The sequence below is a fragment of the Acanthochromis polyacanthus genome, chromosome 3 (genome assembly GCF_021347895.1).
Source record: "Acanthochromis polyacanthus isolate Apoly-LR-REF ecotype Palm Island chromosome 3, KAUST_Apoly_ChrSc, whole genome shotgun sequence".
NCBI classification, from domain to species: domain Eukaryota; kingdom Metazoa; phylum Chordata; class Actinopteri; family Pomacentridae; genus Acanthochromis; species Acanthochromis polyacanthus.
Window position 1 is genome coordinate 31,270,895 of NC_067115.1, and position 21,846 is coordinate 31,292,740.

The 21,846-nt window shown below is 39.2% G+C and overlaps 2 protein-coding genes across 3 annotated transcripts in view; one reads left to right on the forward strand and one right to left on the reverse strand.

The window, feature by feature from the left end:
- Positions 1-1,451: 1,451 nt before the first annotated feature.
- LOC110946841 (rho-related GTP-binding protein RhoU-like) lies at positions 1,452-8,306 on the forward strand. 2 transcript variants are annotated; one of them, XM_051946231.1, is made up of 4 exons: positions 1,452-3,906; positions 4,146-4,204; positions 4,351-4,380; positions 6,452-8,306. In XM_051946231.1, exons 1-4 carry the CDS (start codon positions 3,636-3,638, stop codon positions 6,941-6,943), a joined length of 852 nt encoding a protein of 283 aa, XP_051802191.1. In that variant the 5' UTR covers positions 1,452-3,635; the 3' UTR covers positions 6,944-8,306. The 2 variants fall into 2 exon arrangements, with proteins under 2 accessions (XP_051802191.1, XP_051802192.1); XM_051946232.1 differs by lacking the exon at positions 4,351-4,380.
- A 7,625-nt stretch (positions 8,307-15,931) lies between these two features.
- LOC127533320 (B-cell receptor CD22-like) overlaps positions 15,932-21,846 on the reverse strand; it is a 62,329-nt gene continuing 56,414 nt past the window's right edge. Inside the window, exons 6-8 of the mRNA XM_051945983.1 lie at positions 19,647-19,707; positions 18,704-18,846; positions 15,932-17,203 (exon numbers count right to left, since the gene is read on the reverse strand). Of these exons, the coding sequence (XP_051801943.1) occupies positions 17,140-17,203; positions 18,704-18,846; positions 19,647-19,707 (268 nt within the window). The 3' untranslated portion in view covers positions 15,932-17,139. The remainder of the gene's footprint in view (positions 17,204-18,703; positions 18,847-19,646; positions 19,708-21,846) is intronic.

A 21,846-nucleotide genomic window follows, 5' to 3' on the forward strand; every position in this document is an offset into this window, starting at 1 on the left:
AACATGCATTTAGAATATAAAATCACACTTATGTAGACAGTAGTCCTCTTATTAATATTAAATCTCAGAGACAGATTGCATCACTGTTCTCTGCACTGGCTGATTCCAGTGCTATGGGAGGAAAATCTAGGTCTGCTGGCTGTTTGGGCGAGCTGACAATCTGAAGATGCAAATTGTCATCAGAGACGCAGACACACACCATGCCGCTTCACTGCAGGGTGTGTGTCTGTGTGAAATGGCGTCTTGCTCCCACTCAGTGGTGTTTTAGGTGCTGCTTTAATGCATGGCAACACATTCTGCCGCCCACACACACATTCACTGCTGCTTCCTCACCACGCTGTTGCTCTGCAGCGTCCTGGAGAACTGACACACTTCACACAAAAGCACCAGCCGGGCTTTGTGTTGCTTTCTGCTCATCTCGCCTGTGAAAAGAGAATAAAACAAGGTTAGATGGAAAAAATAGATAAATAAAAATGAGGCCACTATAAGCCTGATTCAATATATTGTGTTTTTCAGTCATTTAGGTTTCTGCTTTACGCAAACAAGGATGAAACTAAACATAAAATGATTTCGATATAATCAATACTACTGTTCTAAAGTTTAAGGTCACTTAAAAGTGTCCTTTTTTTTGAAAGAGAAGCAGTTTTGTTCAATGAAGATAACATTAAATGAATCATAAATCCAGTGTAGACATTGTTAATGTGGTAAATGACTATTCTAGCTGGAAACAGATGATTTTAATGGAATATCTCCATAGAGGTACAGAGGAACATTTCCAGCAACCATCACTCCTGTGTTCTAATGCTACATTGTGTTAGCTAATGGTGTTGAAAGGCTCATTGATGATTAGAAAACCCTTGTTCAATCAAGTTAGCACATGAATAAAATGTGAATGTTCATGGAAAACATGAAATTGTCTGTGTGGGTGACCCCAAACTTTTGAACGGTCCTGTATAATTATTCAAATTCTCAGCTGCCTGTCTGTGCAACTTCACATGAACAGAGCTGTTACCTTTGTGTGGTCTTAACATCCTGAACACTGCCATTGTCCTCAGGGTCAGAAATAACCCACCTCCACTGAGCCTCTAAAATTAAGCAGCTTCATTGAATTTTCAACCAAAAATCTGTTTTACATGAAGAAACAACCTGTCAGGCATCACACACTTTTTCAATGTCTGGGTTTTCCCTCTTTAGGGGGCAGAAAAACGGTATTTAATCATCCATCCTCTATACACCGCTTTATCCTCACTAGGGTCGCTGGGGGTGCTGGAGCCTATCCCAGCTGACTCGGGTGAAGGCAGGGGACACCCTGGACAGGTCACCAGTCTGTCACAGGGCTACATATACAGACACACAATCACACTCACATTCACACCTACGGGCAATTTAGAGTAACCAATTAACCTCAGCATATTTTTGGACTGTGGGAGGAAGCCGAAGGAGAGCCCGAGAAAACCCACGCATGCACAGGGAGAACATGCAAACTCCATGCAGAAAGATCCCAGGCTCAGGCCGGGATTCAAACCGGGGATCTTCTTGCTGCAAGGCGAAAGTGCTAACCACTACGTCACTGTAAACAACAACAGTGTACTGTATATTGTACAATGGAATTCAATTACAAAATACTAATCTTCTTACATCAATAACAGATGCAAAACAGAATTATAAAGAACACATTAAACTCTATTTCGGACAGTATTCTAGTGTGTGTGTGGACATTACAAATGTATTTGTCACATGTGCAGTGCAAGTATTTGTTTTCCATTTTTACCTGCTGGATGTCAGAAAAAATGTGATCTATGACCTACTCATGGCTTCAATTTATGTTTCACTTTGTCTAATGTTGGAGTCGCTTCAGGAAAAGTCATCGGATTTCAAGGTAAAAAGAAGTCATTTAGGGGTTTTTCTCTGCTATTAAACATAGTGGTGGGATCATTTCTGACCCTAAGACAACACAAGGTTTAATCATTTTAACACACATGCAGCTATTTGCTCCTGTTTTATTCCTCAGAACAGCACATTAGTTGAACCGACAAATTCGGTTCACTCACATTAGAGACAATTTAGTAAACAACTTATTAACCGGAGACCAGCACTTCATTCGCTTATGTTTCTCGTGAATTTCTTGCTTAATGAGGCTGATAACAACAAAACATGGCTGATTTATTTCCCTGCTTGCTTGAATTTTCCCCTCCGCTGCAGCCTCCTCTCTGCTGTTTTGATGCTTGATCTGTTTTTAGCTCCAGGCTGTCTGTCTCTGTCTCTCTGTCTCTGTCTTTGTGTGTGGAGAAGCATTAGACCCTGCTGTTTAGATGAGAGCTGATGATTCATGTGTTGCATCCAGTCCAGCTCCTCCAGCCTCCACAGCTGACGGGACTCCGCCACTAGAGGGCGTCACTGCTCCTCCTGCTCAGCCCTCCTCAGCATCCTTCAGGCAGCCGGGTACCAGTCCAGTGTGGGGTTGTTTGAACTGATATTACAAGATAGAAATAGTGAATCAGAACGACAACAACAAAATATTGTTATTCCTGTGTTGTTTTGTGTTGTAAAAAATGTTTTATTAGCTTATTGTTTAAATGTATTCAGCAGAGGAGGCAGATGTCTGAGGGAGATAAGAGCTTTAACTTTTAAATGCAGGAGTGATTGTACATAAGTGGGTCAAACATGAAAATAAATGTGTTTTTATGTAATTTTTTCATCATTTTAGTAAAGAATGCTAACTTCTGTTATTGTTTATATTATATTTTTGTCCACACCAGAATGATTACATGCTTGAAATGTGTTTATTTTTCACTTTATAACAGATTTGATGATTGAAAAAGAAGAAAATTACACAGAACAGTAATAGCAGAATGTCAACGTCTGTTTTGTTGACATTTTTCCACTCTTTTCCTCCAGCTGTTGCAGCTCTCCATCCCTCTTGTATGATACTATCAGTGATAAAGAGCTTGGGATAGTAATACAAATACTACAATTTCTTAAAATTAAAAAAGCTAACTTTATATTTTAAAAACAGTGATATCAAAAACATGTTTTTTTTTAGGACTAGCTGGAATATGAAATGATAAAATCTTTTCATTTCAAAGATATTTCCAGAAAAGTACCTCATTTTTGACCCACTGATGCATCTCAGGGTTAAATAGTTATTAAAGTTGTTTGAACAGTATTTCTCATCTTTGGTTTTTGTGATAGTTTATAAGTAACACTTCATTTATTCTGTGCTTCGCCTGTGTTTGAGGAAAAAAAGCCACTAATGTGAAGGTTCAAAGTTAGATTTTCATCTTTTAATAGGCTAAAGAAGGAGACATATTGTATATTTTACTGTGTGGGATAAGGGTTTCCAGTAAGCTTAGTTCATTTCACTTGGAAAGCTCTGGAGCGTCGTATGGTGCTGTGCGCGCTAAGCCTCTTAGGAGGCACGACCACAGCAGATGTAGGGAGAATGCCAATCAGGAGCTCCTGCTGAGCAGAGAAACGCGTCGGCTCAATCTCTGCCACGGGTCACACAAAAACACAACAAAATACAGTTTTATCGCTTCAGGTTTGCAGTTTGACAGCAGGAAGATGGAGCGCGCGGTGAGTTTCCAACCAATCTGAACCGTCAGAAAACAAAACACCGAGTCCGCTCCTGAGCCATGCTGCCTCAAGACGTCGGGAAGCAGAAGTCCCGCCGGGTGTCGGAGCCGGTGTGCGGAGGAGACTGTCCTCCGGTGCCTCCTCGGCGCTTGAAGAGCCGCGACTTTCCTCTGAGCGTGAAGCGCCGGCGGTCCGGCTCTGCACCTGAGCGAAAGGTGAACTGCGTCCTGGTTGGAGACGGAGCAGTGGGCAAGACCAGCCTCGTCGTCAGCTACACCACCAACGGATACCCGACAGAATACACTCCCACCGCGTTTGACAACTTTACCGGTAATCTTTGATTTTACTATTTCACTGTGGCTAATTTCGAGCTTTACGCACAAGTTGTACGCACATAGAGTTAAAAGTTGGCACAAAGTATGTCTCACATCGAGTCTGAATTAGTCACAAGCCAAGTTTTACAGTTATAGAGCTGGTGTTCATGCAGGCTACACTCTTGCTTCACTGAGATGAAACAGATGCTGTTGTATAGAATACTTTAACTGTAAACCGTCTCTTGATCTCCACAGTGATGGTTGTGGTTGACGGAAAACCAGTGAGGCTGCAGCTCTGTGACATGGCAGGACAGGTGAGCTGCTCCCCATCTACTTCATTTCTTTTAAATAATGAATGCATTTATAATGATCAAACCTCAGCATGTGGGATAGTTATATGCCTTTAATGGAATATTACCACTGAGACAAATCTTAACCTTTCTTCTTCTTCACATGATAGAAATGGGGGCTGGTTGACGGATCTATTAATGTAAGTCATCACGGATCAATGAGTAGTTGTCCTTCCAAAGTTAGCAGTCGTGGCAGTGTTTGGAGTAGACTTAAATCCTTTTAGAGCCCTTCTGTTTGACTCACCAGTGACCCTGTATCTCCACAGTTTACATCTTCCCCTGCAAGATTAAAGAAACTCCCTCTGTCACCCTGTGCTCCAACGCCCTCTTTTGGTAGAGAGTCGGTATCTGCAATAAAAAAAAAACAGAAAAAACAAAACGTAGTATCAGCTTTTCTCTTTTAAAAGCAACAGACTCTCTTTAACACTCCAAAATTAAACTGCCCAGGTGTATTTACTGTAATATAAACAGGAGACAATCGATAACCGATGTGTTTTTGCATCACAAAGTTAAGATAAAGGATAGATAGATAGATAGATAGATAGATAGATAGATAGATAGATAGATAGATAGATAGATAGATAGATAGATAGATAGATATTTTATTAATCCAGAGGGATGTTCAAGATTGGTTCATACAGACTATGTTACTCTGGAGAACTTATCCTCACCACTGATAATTTTTTACTATTGTTTATGGATTCATTCCTTTGTAGAGAGCCACTTCACTGAATAAATAAGTGAAGAAATCAATGAGATAAATTCAAGCTATACTATTTTCACAACTCTCTTTACAACAAGAAACCAACATCCAGCTTGAATCAACCCAACTCAAACCCATAAAGTTTGCCAGAAACTTGGGTGTCATGATCGATGACCAGCTAACCTTCAAGGCTCATGTTGCCTCTGTTGCTCGGAAAAGACGAAATGAAATATATTTCATTTTGGTTGATGGCTATGACTGGTATTTATATTGTAAGTGATTATTTTGTGGTATTTTCTAAGATTCACAAGCGTCATGGTACTTGTGTCCAAACTTATGGCCATGGCTGTAGACTCTTCTCCTGAAAAACCCAACTCTTCACTAAACACCTTTGCATTTGACAGACTGCAAAAAATTAAAAATAAAATAAAAGTGCTATTATATTTGCATCATCTGTAGACACCATGGTCCTATTATCACACCTGAACTTGTTTTATGGCTCTTATCCAGGTTGTTTTCTCCTGACTAGATCCTCTTTTGTGTTATATCTACTCTCAGATGTACTGTACATCTCTTTGAATAAAAACATCTTGCTAAATGAAATTGTAGAATTGTAGAGTAAGCTCAGCAAAAATAGTCAATTATTCTTACTGTTAACACTTACTGTTACATCTCAAAACCAAAACCAACTCTTGCTGATGTATCTTATTCCTCTGTGCAACAGAGTTCTGATGTTCAAAAACTATTAAAATCAATGCGTCACATACATGCTGCAGTTTGTTCTGCTGATTCAATCCACTGGATACCAAGTCTGCAGCTGAAAATAGTCCCAGACAGATGCAATACTTTACTCTCTTTGAGTCAGGTGTGTCAGCCTCTTGTTTTGTTTTGTTTTTATTAGAAAACTGTAAGTCAATGGCCAAGATTTAGTTACAAGAAAAAGTATGTGCGCCCTTTGGGATGACTTGGATTTCTGCATAAACTGGTGTGTGTTTTTTGTAGGACAGGGCAGCTTTAACCAACACCTCCAATCTCATCACATTGACTGGACTCCAGGTTGGCTGACTCCTTGCTCCAATTAGCTCTTGGAGAAGTCATTAGCCTTGGAGTTCACATACTTTTTCCATCCTGCATTGTGAATGTTTACATGTTGTGTCCAATAAAAACATGAAAACATATAGTTTTTTTGTGCTGTATTTGTTTTAGCAGACTGTGTTTGTCTATTATTGTGACTTAGGTGAAGATCAGAACACATTTTATGACCAATTTATGCAGAAATTCAAGTAATCTTAAAGGTTCACATACTTTTTCTGACAACTAAACATCCTCAGTGGGAGTCGACAGGTGTGATAGGCATTAACTGTGCAGAGAGGTCAGACAGTATAGAGGCAGACTAACACAGTGTTGATGTTGGTCTTCTCATGAGATTAGTTGACAGTAACAAGGACATAGAATGTAATAAAACTATTTGATTGTAACCTGGTTTCTCTGTTTATTTCTTCGTACAGGACGAGTTGGAGCGCTTTCGGCCGCTGTGCTACAAAAACGCTGATGTCTTCCTGCTCTGCTACAGCGTGGTCCGGCCCTGCTCTTTCCGTAACCTGACCAAGAAGTGGGTCCCTGAGATCCATCAGCACTGTCCCGGTGCTCCCCTGGTCCTGGTTGGCACCCAGGTGGACCTGAGGGAGGACGTCCAGGTGCTGATCCACCTGGCACAGAACCAGGAGCGGCCGGTGGGCACCGAGGAGGGCTGGCGTCTGGCCCAGGAGCTCGGGGCGGTGAGCTTTGCAGAGTGCTCGGCGCTGACCCAGAAGAACCTTAAGGACACTTTTGATTCAGCCATCCTGGCCAGCATCCAGCAGACGGACAGTAACAGCGTCGAACAGCAGCAGAGGCTGACTCTGAGGAAGAAGACTCCCGATAAGATCAAGAGCCTGTCGGAGACCTGGTGGAAGAAGATCAACTGTTTGATGGGGGAGCAGAGCTGTGAATTCAAATGAAAAGCTGCTCACTTACAAACCTGGGTCAGATTATATTTGAAAACACTTGGTAGATTTGATTTGTTTTGGCCAGAGGGTGACAGATGGGTGAGGACTATCACTGCAGGACGAAACAGCAAGTAGAAGAAAGAGTTTAGACACAGGTTTATGACCCAAAGCGTGCTAGTTAAAATCTCCAAACGTACACTACCGTTCAAAGGTTTGTGGTCACTTAGGAATGTCGTTATTTTTGAAAGAAAAGCAGTTTTTTTTCCAAAAAGATAACATTAAATGAATCAGAAATACAGTCTAGACATTGTTAATGTGCTAAATGACTATTCTAGCTGCAAACGGCTGATTTTTATTGGAATATCTCCATAGGGGTACAGAGGAACATTTCCAGCAACCGTCACTGTATTCTAATGCTACATTGTGTTAGCTAATGGTGTTGAAAGGCTAATTGATGATTAGAAAACCCTTGTGCAGTTATGTTAACACATGAATAAAAGTGTGTTTTCATGATATTGTCTGGGTGACCCCAAACTTTTGAACGGTAGTCTACATGTAAAATTCTTCCATTACTCTTAGGGCCACTCCAACAACTGGACACATGGACATTAGCTAACAAACTGTTCTGCTTAGCCAATGAAAGCTGATCTAAAAAGGGTTCAGAGCCGCCCACTTGCTCGACACGTTTGATTTCTAACAATAAACTCAGCTCACATTTGAAAGCATTAGTAGGTAGGGAGGATATAACGGAAGATGTTCTTGAACTGCATTGTATAGTAGAAATGTAGTATCCAGGGCGACACATGCTAGAGAGTAAAAGTCACAATATCTGTACCTGTGCGGCATTCATTTTTGACCATTCATAGTGGTCTGCAACAGAGGAGGATGCTGCACTATTTGATGTTGTAGCTGCTTTGATCTGCAGGTTCTAGTAAAAGATCAGTTCAGCTGATGTATTCAGTCCATATAATACGGTCCTTGAAGTAGTGAATGAAATGTACTCATTGCTTATGAGTCCAGGGTTTCACAAAGAATTAACTTTGAGCTGCTGATTGCTCTTATGTTTTACTACTGGAGTGTCAAGGTGAGAATAAAACCTGGATCTCAGGATAAAAAAAGATGTTTAAAACCACAGAAACTGTAATGTGAGTCTCAGTGTTCAGTAGAATTCGTCCTGCTGTTGTTAATCGTCACCCATCTGAGGCTCCCAGGAGGCTACAAAAACTTACTGAGTTTGTTTTCTACTTTTACACCCCAACAATACGAGTACTTTGACTGCTAGCTTGTAGATTATTTATTTATTATTTTAATTGCCATGACTGACCATGAATAATGCTCAGAAGCCTTGATTAAAGTTTATTATACAAGTGTATAAGATTGCTTCTTTTATCAGTGTTGAAAGTCTTTGAGATATTTACCGATAAAGCATCAGAAATTTGTAAGAAACAAATGCAGTGCACTTGCCCTACATCTTGTGCTCTTTGTGTTTCACTGGACAAGCAGAGAACATATTGGAGGGTTAATGGGGATCAAGGGATCATCTCATCTGCTCTCTGATCCTTCCAATTAACCGCTCATTCCTCCCCACCAGGCTGGACAAAGTGAACCTGCTGGAATCACAAAGCATCTTCACTTCAAGAATCAGTTCTGAAATCAAGCAGTCACAGTCAGACCGTGTCCTGGGTGATTTTGCTGTAATCTCGGGGTAAGCTGAAGATCAGCGCGGTCCACAGCTTTCCTCTCTCAGGTTCAGAGCCGGCAGGGTGGCAGCTCCTCCGGCCGTGGCCTCCTCTAATAGAAACAGACAGGACCACCTGGGCTGGATTAGACCAGCATATGGAGGCTGATTCCCTCCCCACGGAGGCATCACACTCAACAAGGAGGAGGAACGCACTGTTTCAAGGGTTCAAGTAATTCTTACGTTGAATCTTTATGTAAGGAAGTGTATCTACAGCACTTCATGTACTGAGGTCTCACACAGCTTACGATTTCCTGGAGACCTACACTCTTAAACTGAACTGTGCACATTGTGGGGACTTTTATTTTGTTTGAAAAGGGGGACAGGTCCCCACAATGTGCACAGATTTCATATTTTAGTGACGTAATGTATGCAATATATACTACCGTTCAAAAATTTTGGGTCACTTAGACATGTCCTTATTTTTGACAGAAAAGCTTTTTTTTTTTTTTTAAAGAAAATAACATTAAATGAATCATAAATACAGTCTAGACATTGTTAATGTGGTAAATGACTATTCTAGCCAGAAATGACTGATTTTTAATGAATATCTCCATAGGGGTACAGAGGAACATTTACAGCAACCATCACTCCTGTGCAGAGGTGGGTAGTAACGAGTTACATTTACTCCGTTACATTTACTTAAGTAACTTTTTGAATAAAATGTATTTCTGAGAGTAGTTTTTCTCTGCCATGCTTTTTACTTTTACTTGAGTACATTTATGAAGAAGAAACGCTACTCTTACTCCGTTACACTGGGCTGCACTCGACTCATTAAACTTTTTATTTACCACATTAGATATGCTTTGTTTTGCCGTAGAGATATCCCCAGCAGATCTACCACATGACTGTGTTTCACCAATCGGACAAGCAACAATAATCACGTGACTCCGGTTCACCAGACGTCGCCCTTTAACTTTAAATGGGAATTAAACAGAAAATACAATGAAGCATTTATAAAGAAAATTAAAAATTAAAAGGTGGTGAAACATTTAAAAGAAAAACCTTAAAGATTTAATCGAAAAATTAAACATTGGGAAAGAAAAGGAAATTTTTCAAACATGCTGATAAACCATTTGAAAAAAACCCAAACATTAAAAAGACAAAACATTTCAAAATCAAATCAGACATTAGAAAAGAATAAAAGGTGAGAAAAGAGCAAAACTAAACATTTAAGAAGAATCAAACTGAAGACAAAACATTTGAAAAGACACCAGTTAGACTTTAGAAGATCAAATTAAACAGAAGAGACGATAAAACGATCAAAAAGAGCAAAAAAGAATAAAGGCCTTAAAGTGTATTCTAGTCTGAAATGAAAACATCAAGTTGTTTCTTCAATCATTTCCTCTTTGTATGTTCTTGGTATCATTGTGGACAGATTTACTAAGAACTCATTTCAGAAAACTGCTTTCCAGATAAAGTCTACTAGTAGTTGAAGGCATCGATCAAACTAATGTTACCTTCTGATCTCCACAAACTTTACTGTTCAGTGAAGAGAATCAAAGTTTGTTCAGGATTTCTAAAGAACCCACAGGTGAAGGTCTGAGAAGAACTCAGATGGATGGTCTAAATGTGAAATCAAGACTCATGGTCACAAGTTTTAAGGCTTCTGTTAACCACAAAGTTCAAACTAACAGAGAAAGACTGAGAAACTTTTAAAACTTCAGCCCTCAGACTGTCTAAAGGTTCAAACTAAAAGAGGACTACTCAGGAACTCAGAAGATATCAGTCCTTGGACTGTCTGAAAGTTAAATCTAACAGAGATCTACTGTGGGACTTAGAAAAGTCCCACAGTAGAGTCCTTAGGAGCAGGTCCTGAGGACTCAGGAGGTCTGGAGGTTTTGGAAAGTCTTGGAACTGAGGGTTCAACCCTCCAGCACAAAGACTGAAGTTCAACCTCTTGAGAAAAACGGTCTAGATGAGACTCAAGTTTAAAAAAAACCTCAAAAACGACAAAAATAGATGATAAATGCGCAAAAAAAAGAAGACAAAGTATATGAGTGAGCAGTTCAGGGGGATAAGAAGAGAGACTACCAAGTGGAAGGTAGTAGGATTGAGTTCCACCACAGGTATTTTTCTTTCTTTGTCTAAGTTTTTCAAAAGATTTAAGGAAGGTCTGGTCTTGAACCAGCCACCTGCAGCTCTACAGGCAAACCCTTAACTCACTGAGCTACAGAACAGTTAAAAAGAAGGGATTTCGTCGTCACTTTGTCATCGTAGTTTCTGTTCCTAATAAAGTGACCACATGGGCGGAGCCAAGGCGGAGTCTGGGTGGAGTCAGGGCAGAGAGTAGGAGGGGAGGTGGGTAGCGGCCTCTCCCTTCAACTCCCCCACCTCCCGCCACACCTTCCCCCGCCCCTCGAGTTCCTCAAGTCTGGACTGGTTTTCCCGAGTTTCTGGAGTTTCCACCAGGTCGGAGGCAGAACAAGTTGTCATGAAGAGGTGTTGAAGTTGGTGAGGATGGAGTGACTTTTGACAGCAACTAGAAGGAAGACGACTAGAAGAGCAGGTCTTTAACCAGCATCCCTAAAATCCATGGAGTCGGCTTCAGAGAAATGAAGGGAGGTCAACTTTTATGAACCTCCATCCAGATGTTCAACTTGATATCTTTACTTTGAGATTTTTAGCACCACAAACCTTTAGTATCACACTTTATTATCATTTATTAGGACTTTAACGGAATCCACCAGCAGATTTAGTTTTTGTTGACAAACTTTATTCTTGTCGTTGTGGGACTGCAGTATTTAAAACTGTTCCTTCTATTTGACCTCATGTTTATTAGTTTTAGTGGAGAAAGTTATTTTAATTGTCAATTAGTCTCTTAAAAACCAAATAATAAATTGGATTAGTCAAGAGGTTTAAATTTCTTACTTTGTCATATTTTAAATATGACAAAAATATAAAAATAAAGCGTCTTGATACAATTTGAGCTGTAATTATATAAAAAAAATTGAATTTAAATTGTATGTATCTTGTAATGTTGGAGGAATTCAGCCATATGTTGGAAAACACATTTTCTTTGTCCATTAATCTGTTGATTGTTTTCTCCAGTAATTTATTTCTTGTTTTGGTTTATAAAATGTGAAACTCAAATATATTCAGTTTGCTGTCATAAAAACCAAAAAGATTTACATTCATGATGCAGGACTCAAATTTTCACTTTTTATCTTAGTTTAGTCAGAAAGATAGTTGATAATGTGTGAACTGTTGCAGCTTGTGAGCCGTAAAAGGTTTTAATCTTCAAACATCATTAGCTTGATGCTACATTTAGCTGCTAATCAGGACTGGTCAGCGAGCTCAGTTAGCATCGCTAATTCACATTAAAGTTAATATTCACTGGATGCTAACTCTCTTCTCTGGTCAACACAAACAAATAAACTCCACCAACTCCTGGGGTTCACTGCTCACATTATATCTGACTCTGAAGTTGAACATAAAGTTCATTAAAACCGGCATCGATCAATAAATGATCATTTATTATTTTATTAGTCCTTCAGTGTCTGTTGGTCCAATCAGCCGAAGGACTGAATTACTGAACTGAAAACTAATTAAAACAAGACAACGGACAGTAAAACTGTCTGTGGAAAATGTACTGCTGCTCCACCGATAAATACCAACAAACTAAAACAAACTGAAGTGTTGCTTTTCGAGATTTTTTAAATAAATAACAAATATGAGGCTTTTATTTTTCTGGAAGTAAAAGGAAAAGTTGCTTATCTGTAGTTTTGCTAACTTAACTTAAACTGCACTTTCACCATGTTCTGAGTTTTTTTTCATATTAAAATAGCTGCTCTTCCTTTGTGTATTTGGCCGTTTCTTATGTTGCTGCTGTTTCATTGCAATTATATTTTAAAAACATCACTTTAAATACAGATAATGAAAAGAAAAAAACAGCTCTGAAATACTCAATGAACTGATGCGTCATGTTAAACTGAATAAGAATTCTTAATAATATAAAATGTAACTGACTGAGCTGTATTAATTAAATTCAGATATTTTAAATTGAAAGAAACACAACATTGACTGAAAGATTTCAGTCAATTAAACCTTGAATTCGTTTATCTAAGAAAACCATCCTTTAATGTCTTACCTTAAAATGGCCTGCATTTTTAAAAAATATATAGGTGCAAAGTAAAAGTTTCACACTAAAGATGAACCACTGATGAACCTTTAATGGCATTTACTCAATTATTATAAGGAAACAGAAATCCATCCATCCATTCTCTATATACCGCTTTATCCTCACTAGGATGGCTGGAGCCTATCCCAGCTGACTTGGGCGAAGGCAGGGGACACCCTGAACAGGCAAACTCCATGCAGAAAGATCCCGGGCTCAGGCTGGGACTCAAACCAGGGACCTTCTTGCTGCAAGGCGAAAGTGCTAACCACTACTCCACTGTGCAGCCCAAAACACAAATCCATTTCTAATATTTCTATCAAATATGTTTATGTCTACAAGATATACTGGACATCAATAAAAATGTCTGCATAGTGAAATATATGAAGTCCATCTGTATTTATACATCATATTGATGTTTAAATAATGGGAACTGCAGCCCACGTTCAGTCAAGTTAGCAGAATTACGGATAAACAATGTTTCCAGGTTTCTCTACAAAATAAAAGCCGTGATTTGTTTTATGGAAAAATTACATGATTTCAAAAATGTGACTTTGAAAATGTAAATCAAACTGTAATAAGCGGTAGCTAGCTGCTCCACTTGCTCTGAATATTTTTGTTCTTGTCTCTGTCAAGCCATAACAAAAAAATTAATCCATATTCTGGCTACATTACAGACAACAGCATCTATGGAGTGACTGGAAGTTAGCCGAGCTAGCGGAATGCTAATGAGGTCTGCTCTGGCATGGATTGTTACCGTCACACATGTAGCTTTAAAAATAAATCTTCTACAAGACACAGAGCTGTAGCTCCGTTTCAGTGTGAGTTCTAATGTTTCTCTGTGTGATTGTGTCTGACTTCCTGTAATAAAATCCTCCTGTTTACTGGGAGCTGCAGCCACAGATATATATCTATCTACTGATTCATATCAATGCACGCTAGTCTGGTCCGATGCAGTCTTGATGATGACGTTTCACGAGTACGTGAGAACACAAGTACAGACAGTTCCGTACTGAGAAACGGCCACAGTCTTCTTACCCCAAAGGTACAAAACTGCTCGTCTCTCTCCTCCTGCATTAGGAAACGTCTTCAAAGCTTCTTCAAATCCAAACAAAATACAATGAAAAGATCAAACTAACGTCATTGGTGCAGTAAGGTGCAGTTGGACAACGGAGTATCAGTAATGTAAATTTCCAACAAAAATTTTGGGGGAGCGCACGGGGTGGCCAATCAGATCACAGGGAGGACCCCCCCCGTGCCCCCACAGAAGATCTGCCACTGCCTGGGCAGCTACACAGGCTTTCAAACACAGGTGGTCACTCAGAGACAGCCAGCCTGACAGCATTCACATACAGTCTATGTCATAGACTCTATGAACATGCAGTGTATCTTGTCACTGGAAGTAGTTTGCACTGTTCAAACATAAAAACGTTACCTTACTACAGGTATTTGTTTCAAAAGCTTTATGTTGGGAAAAAGTGAGATTTGGAAATTTGTGTTTTTTGTGCCTTAACCTGTTATTTTGTAAAGATGTTATTTATTTTTACTATTTATTTTTATTATTTAGAAATATCAGAATTTGCATATAATTTTACAGTTTTGTCTCTCTGATCACACCACTTCTAAAAAATAAATCGGACATTACAATCAAACACTTACTCAGTACTTTCAGTACTTGAGTAGTCTTTTCACCAAATACTTTTTTACTCTTACTTGAATAATTTTTTGGATGACTACTTTTTACTTCTACTTGAGTGATATTATTTTCAAGTAACGTTACTCTTACTTAAGTACAAATTTTGGCTACTCTGCCCACCTCTGCTCCTGTGTTCTAATGCTACATTGTGTTAGCTAATGGTGTTGAAAGGCTAATTGATGATTAGAAAACCCTTGTGTAGTGATGTTAGCACATGAATAAAAGTGTGAGTTTTCATGGAAAACATGACACTGTCTCTGTGACCTCAATTTTTTAAACTATAGTGTATAATTAAAAATGATGCCAAGCCTCGTAAAAACAGAGAAAACTAAAAAGTCAGGAAGAATCAAACATTCATAAATGTAACTAAACCAGACTCCAAAATTGGATTTTTTTAAATATGAGGATGAGAAAAGTGTACTTCAGACAAACGTCATGTAACAAGTACTGTGATTTAAAATACAAACTATGGTTTGGCATTAATGAGGCCATACAGGTGAATACGACAAATTAAAAGCAAAATCCCCAAGAAAATTAATAATAATAATAATAATAATAATAATAAGTGATTTTAAATGCATAGGAGGCTTCATAAAGGTAACACATATCACTGCTTTAGTCACCTGAAATGAATTAATATGAAAATATTTATTAAACAACCTTTAAAGCAGTTTGTCCTAAAGTCAGATTAAAGTCAATACATGAAATGAAAGGTCCACTTTAGAATACAGACCTTCTCAGACTTCATTCATTTCGGTAATCTCATGCCTGTTTTAACTTTAATCATGTTCAGCAGCAGGCTGTCCAGAAGTACGTCTGGAGAGCAGCAGCAGGTTTAGCAGGTGGCCTCCTTTAACCTGCCCTACATTCCCCCACAGAGGACAGGTTTGGTTGCCTCTCTGGGACATCTGGCTCCTGCTGATCACCTCACAACCGTCACACACTCACACACGGCGGTTGCATTTTGCACAACAAAAATGACCGGACAAACTGTGAAAGACCTGTTTCAGTTTCTCTACTTCTGCTTTATTTATTTGTGTATGTGCTAATGGCACTGTCTGACACGTAGTCGAGTATTTCTAGAGATGTTGATCATTGACTGTATGAGTCAATGCTACTTCTGTATGCTGCTGCGATGAATCCCGTTAAAGATGTTTTCTTTCTGTAATAGTCCCAAGCAGCCCCATGAGGCTGTAATACTCAGAGACACCAACAACAACTTTTCTATTGTTTTTAGTGAAATACAAAAAACATTTTGGCCATAAGGTGGCACCAGAGGGGGCACAGGTTGGTACTGAAACACTGAATTCAGCATCCACACATCACGTTGTATATATGCACTTAAGTATGTTTCTTGTGCATTTCCAGTTTGCACAAAAAATAAAAATAAAATATCTGAGCAGAAATACCATTATAAAGGTTATCAGCAAAAAAAATTTTACATTTCCAGAGGTGGAAAAATTAGTTTATTAATGAAAACAAAATGCAAAATCAAAATTACCAAAATAAATTGCATGAAGCAGGTGAACACAGTGCTGAAACCCAGTTACATCCGTATTGTCACGTTTTCACTTTAAATGGCGTTTTTAAATAGAAATGATCTCCATCCAGACCAGTACTTTGGCACAGTTTCAGAAATATTCTCTGTGCGTACAAAACAAAACATTACAAAGGAAGAACAGCAGGGGTGAATGGTAACACCAGACATTACCTTAAAGGTTGTCCAGCAATAACAGTGAACTGAAGACAAATTTAAGGATTTTTAAGCTTCCATATCAAAATCACAAACGGTATATTTACCCCCAAAATGGCACAATTTTACTAGAGGATTCTAGTTGAAATTGATTGATTTACTGACCTGTGTCACCACTAAAACCAATGTCAAAAAAAAATAAATCCAAAGTAGCTTTGTAGTAAAATGAATGCAGTTAAAGTACAATAAAAAAGGACCTCCAGTGGAAACACAGATTGTGTTTTCACCTGTCCAGGATGTCCCCTGCCCTCACCTCGAGTCAATTGGGATAGTTTCTAAAACCTTTGACCAGCAGTGTTTATGCATACATACACTAAAGATACTCATTTCCATTTAAAGTGCCACGGCAGAAAGAAAGAAAATTGTTCTTTTTTTATTGATTTTCCATGTGAGACAAAACAAAGCCAACATGATGAACACACAGCTTTTAAAGTGGATAAACAAACACACTGATGCAGGCAGTTAATAAATGGCTGTGGTGGTGAAGCAGTAAAATTATAAATATGGATTCTGAACATAGTTTTCTGACTTACACTGAGTGAGGGACAATCATTAAAACATTTAAACAACAATGTGAAGAGATACTAGCTTAACTCTCTGGACATTTTGTAGAAGTGTGCTGAATCCCATTAAAGACTGGTCAAATCAGGCCAATTTTATGAACCCAAAAAGAGTTTCAAATTTGCTTTAAGGGGCTTTACAATCTGTACAGCACGAGCTCACTACACTTTGTTTCCTTTCATTGGAAACAAATGAAGAAAATGCCTCCGTGTTACTCTGAGGTCTAATGTTTAGTTCATCTTCAATACTATAAATGCATTTTGTATGAAATGTTGCTGCCTTCATGCTAATTACTGACCACGTCTGTCTGAAGCGACTCACTGAAGATACCAGCAGATCCATGTTATTTTCTCACAACTTTGCTATACAGTGCAGATGGATCCTCCACAGCTGCTTGATTTCTTGGTCTGTGAAGGAAACAATAGATTTAGAAACATTTTGTTGATAAATAGAATAGAATAGAATAGAATAGAATAGAATAGAATAGAATAGAATAGAATAGAATAGAAAGCCTTTAGGCCTGGGATCTTTCTGCATGGAGTTTTCATGTTCTCCCTGTGCATGCGTGGGTTTCCTCCGGGTACTCCGGCTTCCTCCCACAGTCCAAAAATATGCTGAGGTTAATTGAGTACTCTAGATTGCCTGTGGGTGTGAATGTGAGTGTGATTGTTCGTCTGTATGTGTGGCCCTGCGTCAGACTGGTGACCTGTCCAGGGTGTCCCCTGCCTTCGTCCGAGTCAGCTGGGATAGGCTCCAGCACCCCCCACGACCCTAGTGAGGATAAAGCGGTGTATAGAGAATGGATGGATGGAGAATAGAAAGCCTTTATTGTCATTGTATAACGAGTATACAATGAAATTGGGAGCGCTGCTCCATTTGGTGCTTGGAAAAGTATATACAGTAAAAATACAAAAGAATAAGAATAAAGAATAAAGAATAATAAAATACAATAAAATACAATAATATACAATGTGAAAGAACAGCAATTATAGAAAAACAAGAGCTTTAAATAGCACAAAGTGATAAAGTGACTTTACAGAGATTCATTGTGAAATGAATATTGCACAAGACTGCATGTGTAGTGTGTGTTCCCAGTGATGTTATCGTTATTGTGTTCATGTTTTCTTGTTGTTCAGAGCACTGATGGCTCTGGGGAAGAAACTGTCCCTGAGTCTATTTGTTCTTGTTTTATGTGCTCTGTAGCGCTGACCAGAGGGCAGAAGGTTGAACAGATTGGGACTGGGGTGGGACTGGGGTAAACTGGTAAAATATACAACATACACTACAGTTCAAGTGTTTGGGGTCACCCAGACAATTTCATGTTTTCCATGAAAACTCACACTTTCATTCATGTGCTAACATAACTGCACAAGGGTTTTCTAATCATCAGTTATCCTTTCAACACCATTAGCTAACACAATGTAGCATTAGAACACAGGAGTGATGGTTGCTGGAAATGTTCCTCTGCACCTCTATGTGAATATTCCATGAAAAAAATCAAGCTAGAATAGTCATTTACCACATTAACAATGTCTAGACTGGATTTCTGAATAATTTAATCATTTAAAAAAATGTTTTTCCTTCAAAAATAAGGACTTTTCAGGCACTCACATAGTGTACATCCCATAAACAGGGGCTGTTGTCCCTAAAGCAGCTCACGGCCCTTTGCTGCAGGTCTTCACCCTACTTTCCTGATCTGCTTCTCTACTAACCTGTCCAATAAAACCAATGAAAGGCCAAAAGAATAAATAATAACAATATTTATAAGTGATCCTAAACTTTTGAACAGTAGTATATAACCTATAAACAAAACTGAAAAAAGAAAGAAAAAAATAGCATCAAAAACTTGATTGGAAAAGTATAATTTTTTCACCAATAAAAACTATCCCATGTGAAGAGCAGCTCACCTTGTAGATCTGTTGGGTTTGGTCGTTGAGTACACCACAGACTCCTCCTGGTATCGGTCCATCTGACCTGGGCTGAAGTTGGAGTAGACAGCATCTGGCTGGTTTGCAGTGAATTGCACACTGGCATACTGGATTTCATCCATCTGCCGGCCACATGAACAAGACTATGTTATGAATGTGTAGCAGGAGCTGGATAAACAGAACTCCAGTGTGACTAAAGGTAGTAAATATGATTTGTAGAGCTCAGTAGAATCAATGATTGCTCAGTAAAAGAGGTGCAGGGTCATTTGCAGAACAAAGAACTGAGGCTTGATAATCTGTTGCTGCAGAACCTCCATCTTAAACCAGAGATGTTAGAACAGATCAGCAGGTGCACATGAGAACTTGGAATTGTTTAAGGAACACCGTAAACCTGAAATTTACTGCAATCAGACACCGAGTTTTCCGATTCCAGTAAAATAAAACTGACTGAACCTGAGCTCTTAACTCCAAAACACATATAAAGAACACTTTCTTCCTGACAAGTATGTGTTCCAAAGAAGGAACTTGTTCTTGTTACCTAACTGGTGTGAACATTGCTAAAGTTACACAAGCTTCCTTCCTCTTACAATAAACTCGATGAATAGTTATAGAAGTAGATTTAGAGTAAATCATCTGTAACATCTACTGCATGTCTCCAACTCCATGCATCTTTGCTAAACTGAGACTTTAAAAGCAACATTTACACTTACAGAGTTTACAGAAAATGTAATGCATCTCTGGTGGATGGACATTTAACCTGATCTTCATTGTGTATTGACATGAGAACAGAAAAGTGTGAAGGAGTAGGATATGATTAACTTCAATGAACTAAACAGCTAAATCCAGGGTTATTGAACCTAAGAACAGCGTTTTTACAGATAACAGTTGAGTCTGAAGTCTGAACAGCACATTTTCACCTCACCTCTGTTCTACTGTCTGGTCCCTCTCCAGCCTGAGGTTGCTGTTTCACAGACCTGTGGCTTCTTCAAATAAAAGACAAACAAACAAATGAATGAGTGAAAAAATAGTCACACAGCAGACTTCACGTTATAGGTTCTTGTTTTCAAGCATATTTCAGTACACTGGTATTGAAATATGCCAGTGTATTACCACATCAGTTACTGGCAAATATGGACAAGAGGAAAAATTACAGTGACAGAAATCTTTCATGCGTATACACTCACTGACCACTTTATTAGGTACACTTTGCTGGTAAAAGGTTGGACCATCTTTTGCCTTCAGAACTGCCTTAATTCTTCGTTTCATACTTTGAACAAGGTGTTGGAAACATTCTTTAGAGATTTTGGTCCATATTGACATGATAGCATCACACAGTTGCTGCAGATTTGTTGGGTGCACATCCACTCATCCATTCATTCTCTATACACCGCTTTATCGTCTCTAGGGTCACGGGGGGTGCTGGAGCCTATTCCAGCTGACTCGGGCGAAGGCAGGGGACACCCTGGACAGGTCGCCAGTCTGTCACACGGCTACATATACAGACAAACAATCACTCTCACATTCACACCTACGGACAATTTAGAGTAATCAATTAACCTCAGCATATTTTTGGACTGTGGAGAAAGCCGGTGTGCCCGGAGAAAACCCACGCATGCACAGGGAGAACATACAAACTCCATGCAGAAAGATCCCAGGCCCAGACCAGGATTTGAACCGGGGATCTTCTTGCTGCAAGGCGAAAGTGCTAACCACTACTCCACTGTGCAGCCTGGGTGCACATCCATGGTGCCAATCTCCCGTTCCACCACATCCCAGAGGTTCTATTAGACTGAGATCTGGTGACTGTGAAATATCCCCCACACTGTTACACCAGCAGCAGCCTGAAGTGTTGATACAAGGCAGGATGGATCCATGCTTTCATGTTGTTTTCACCAAATTCTGATAATCTGAATGTTGCAGCTAAAACTGAGACTCATCAGACCAGGCAACATTTTTCCAATCTTCGACTGTCCAGTTTTGATGAGCCTGTATGAATTGTAGCCTCAGTTTCCTGTTCTTGGCTGATAGGAGAGGCACTTGGTGTGGGTCTTCTGCTGCTGTAGAACATCTTCTTCAAGGTTGGACGTGTTGTGGTTCAGAGATGGTATTCTGCATTCCTTGGTTGTAACCAGTGGTTATTTGAGTTACTATTCCTTTTCTATCATCTCCAACCAGTCTGCCCATTCTCCTCTGACCTCTCACATCAACAAAGCACTTTGGACCACACATCTCACTGGATGTTTTCTCTTTTTCAAACTGTTCTCTGTAAACCCTAGAGATGGTTGTGCGTGAAAATACCAGTAGATCACAGTTTGTGAAATACACAGACCAGCCCGTCTGGCACCAACAACCATGCAACGTTCAAAGTTGCTTAAATCCCCTTCCTTCCACATTCTGAGGGTTGAACTTTAGCAGGTTGTCTTGACCACGTCTACATCAATAAATGCATTGAGTGATTGGCTGATTAGCTATTTGTGTTAACAAGCCATTAAACAGGTCTAGTTAATAAAGTGGCCGGTGAGTGTATAGAAACAGATATTTCACAACATTTTTCGACCACATTGAGCTTACTAATAGCACAAAAGAAATAAGTGCAATTTTCTCCACAAAGGTTCAGAGGAAAAAATATTCCACCTAAAAGTCAAAATTTTCTTGAGCTTTCTTTGACATTCATGACCTCCAGTTAAAAATATTCGGATAGATTCTCACAAGCTTCTGACTTCTCTCTTTTTAAAATTTTAGCCTTCTCCTCATGTGCAAAGCCTCCAGCTCACTAATGCTCTCTAAATTTTCTATTGAAACTACAACAGAACAGACCTGCTTCCATGCTTTACTATTGCTTACAGGTCTTGCCACTTCAGGTGAGACGCACTGATGGATTTTTCACTGAATGGTCCTTAGATGTTTCCTTTAAGATCCATCCATCCATCCATCCATTTCCATAGACTGTATGTAAAGATGGACGTAGCATCTGGCTCCAAGAATGAAGCCCACCCGGAAGTGTCAAAAACTTGCAATATCACGTCGTCCGCTAGGGTTGGCTCCAAAAAGCTTTTTCTCCATGGACCCCAATTCATCACCGGAAAAAAATTAAATTTGATAGACTGATTTTCTACAGCTCA

Bases quoted from the DNA above. Each gene is read 5' to 3' on its own strand.
- LOC110946841 (XM_051946231.1), top strand. From the start codon at position 3,636: ATGCTGCCTCAAGACGTCGGGAAGCAGAAGTCCCGCCGGGTGTCGGAG. The intron at 4,205-4,350 runs GTGAGCTGCTCC...TTCACATGATAG, and splicing joins TCTGTGACATGGCAGGACAG to AAATGGGGGCTGGTTGACGG. The intron at 4,381-6,451 runs GTAAGTCATCAC...TTCTTCGTACAG, and splicing joins TGGTTGACGGATCTATTAAT to GACGAGTTGGAGCGCTTTCG.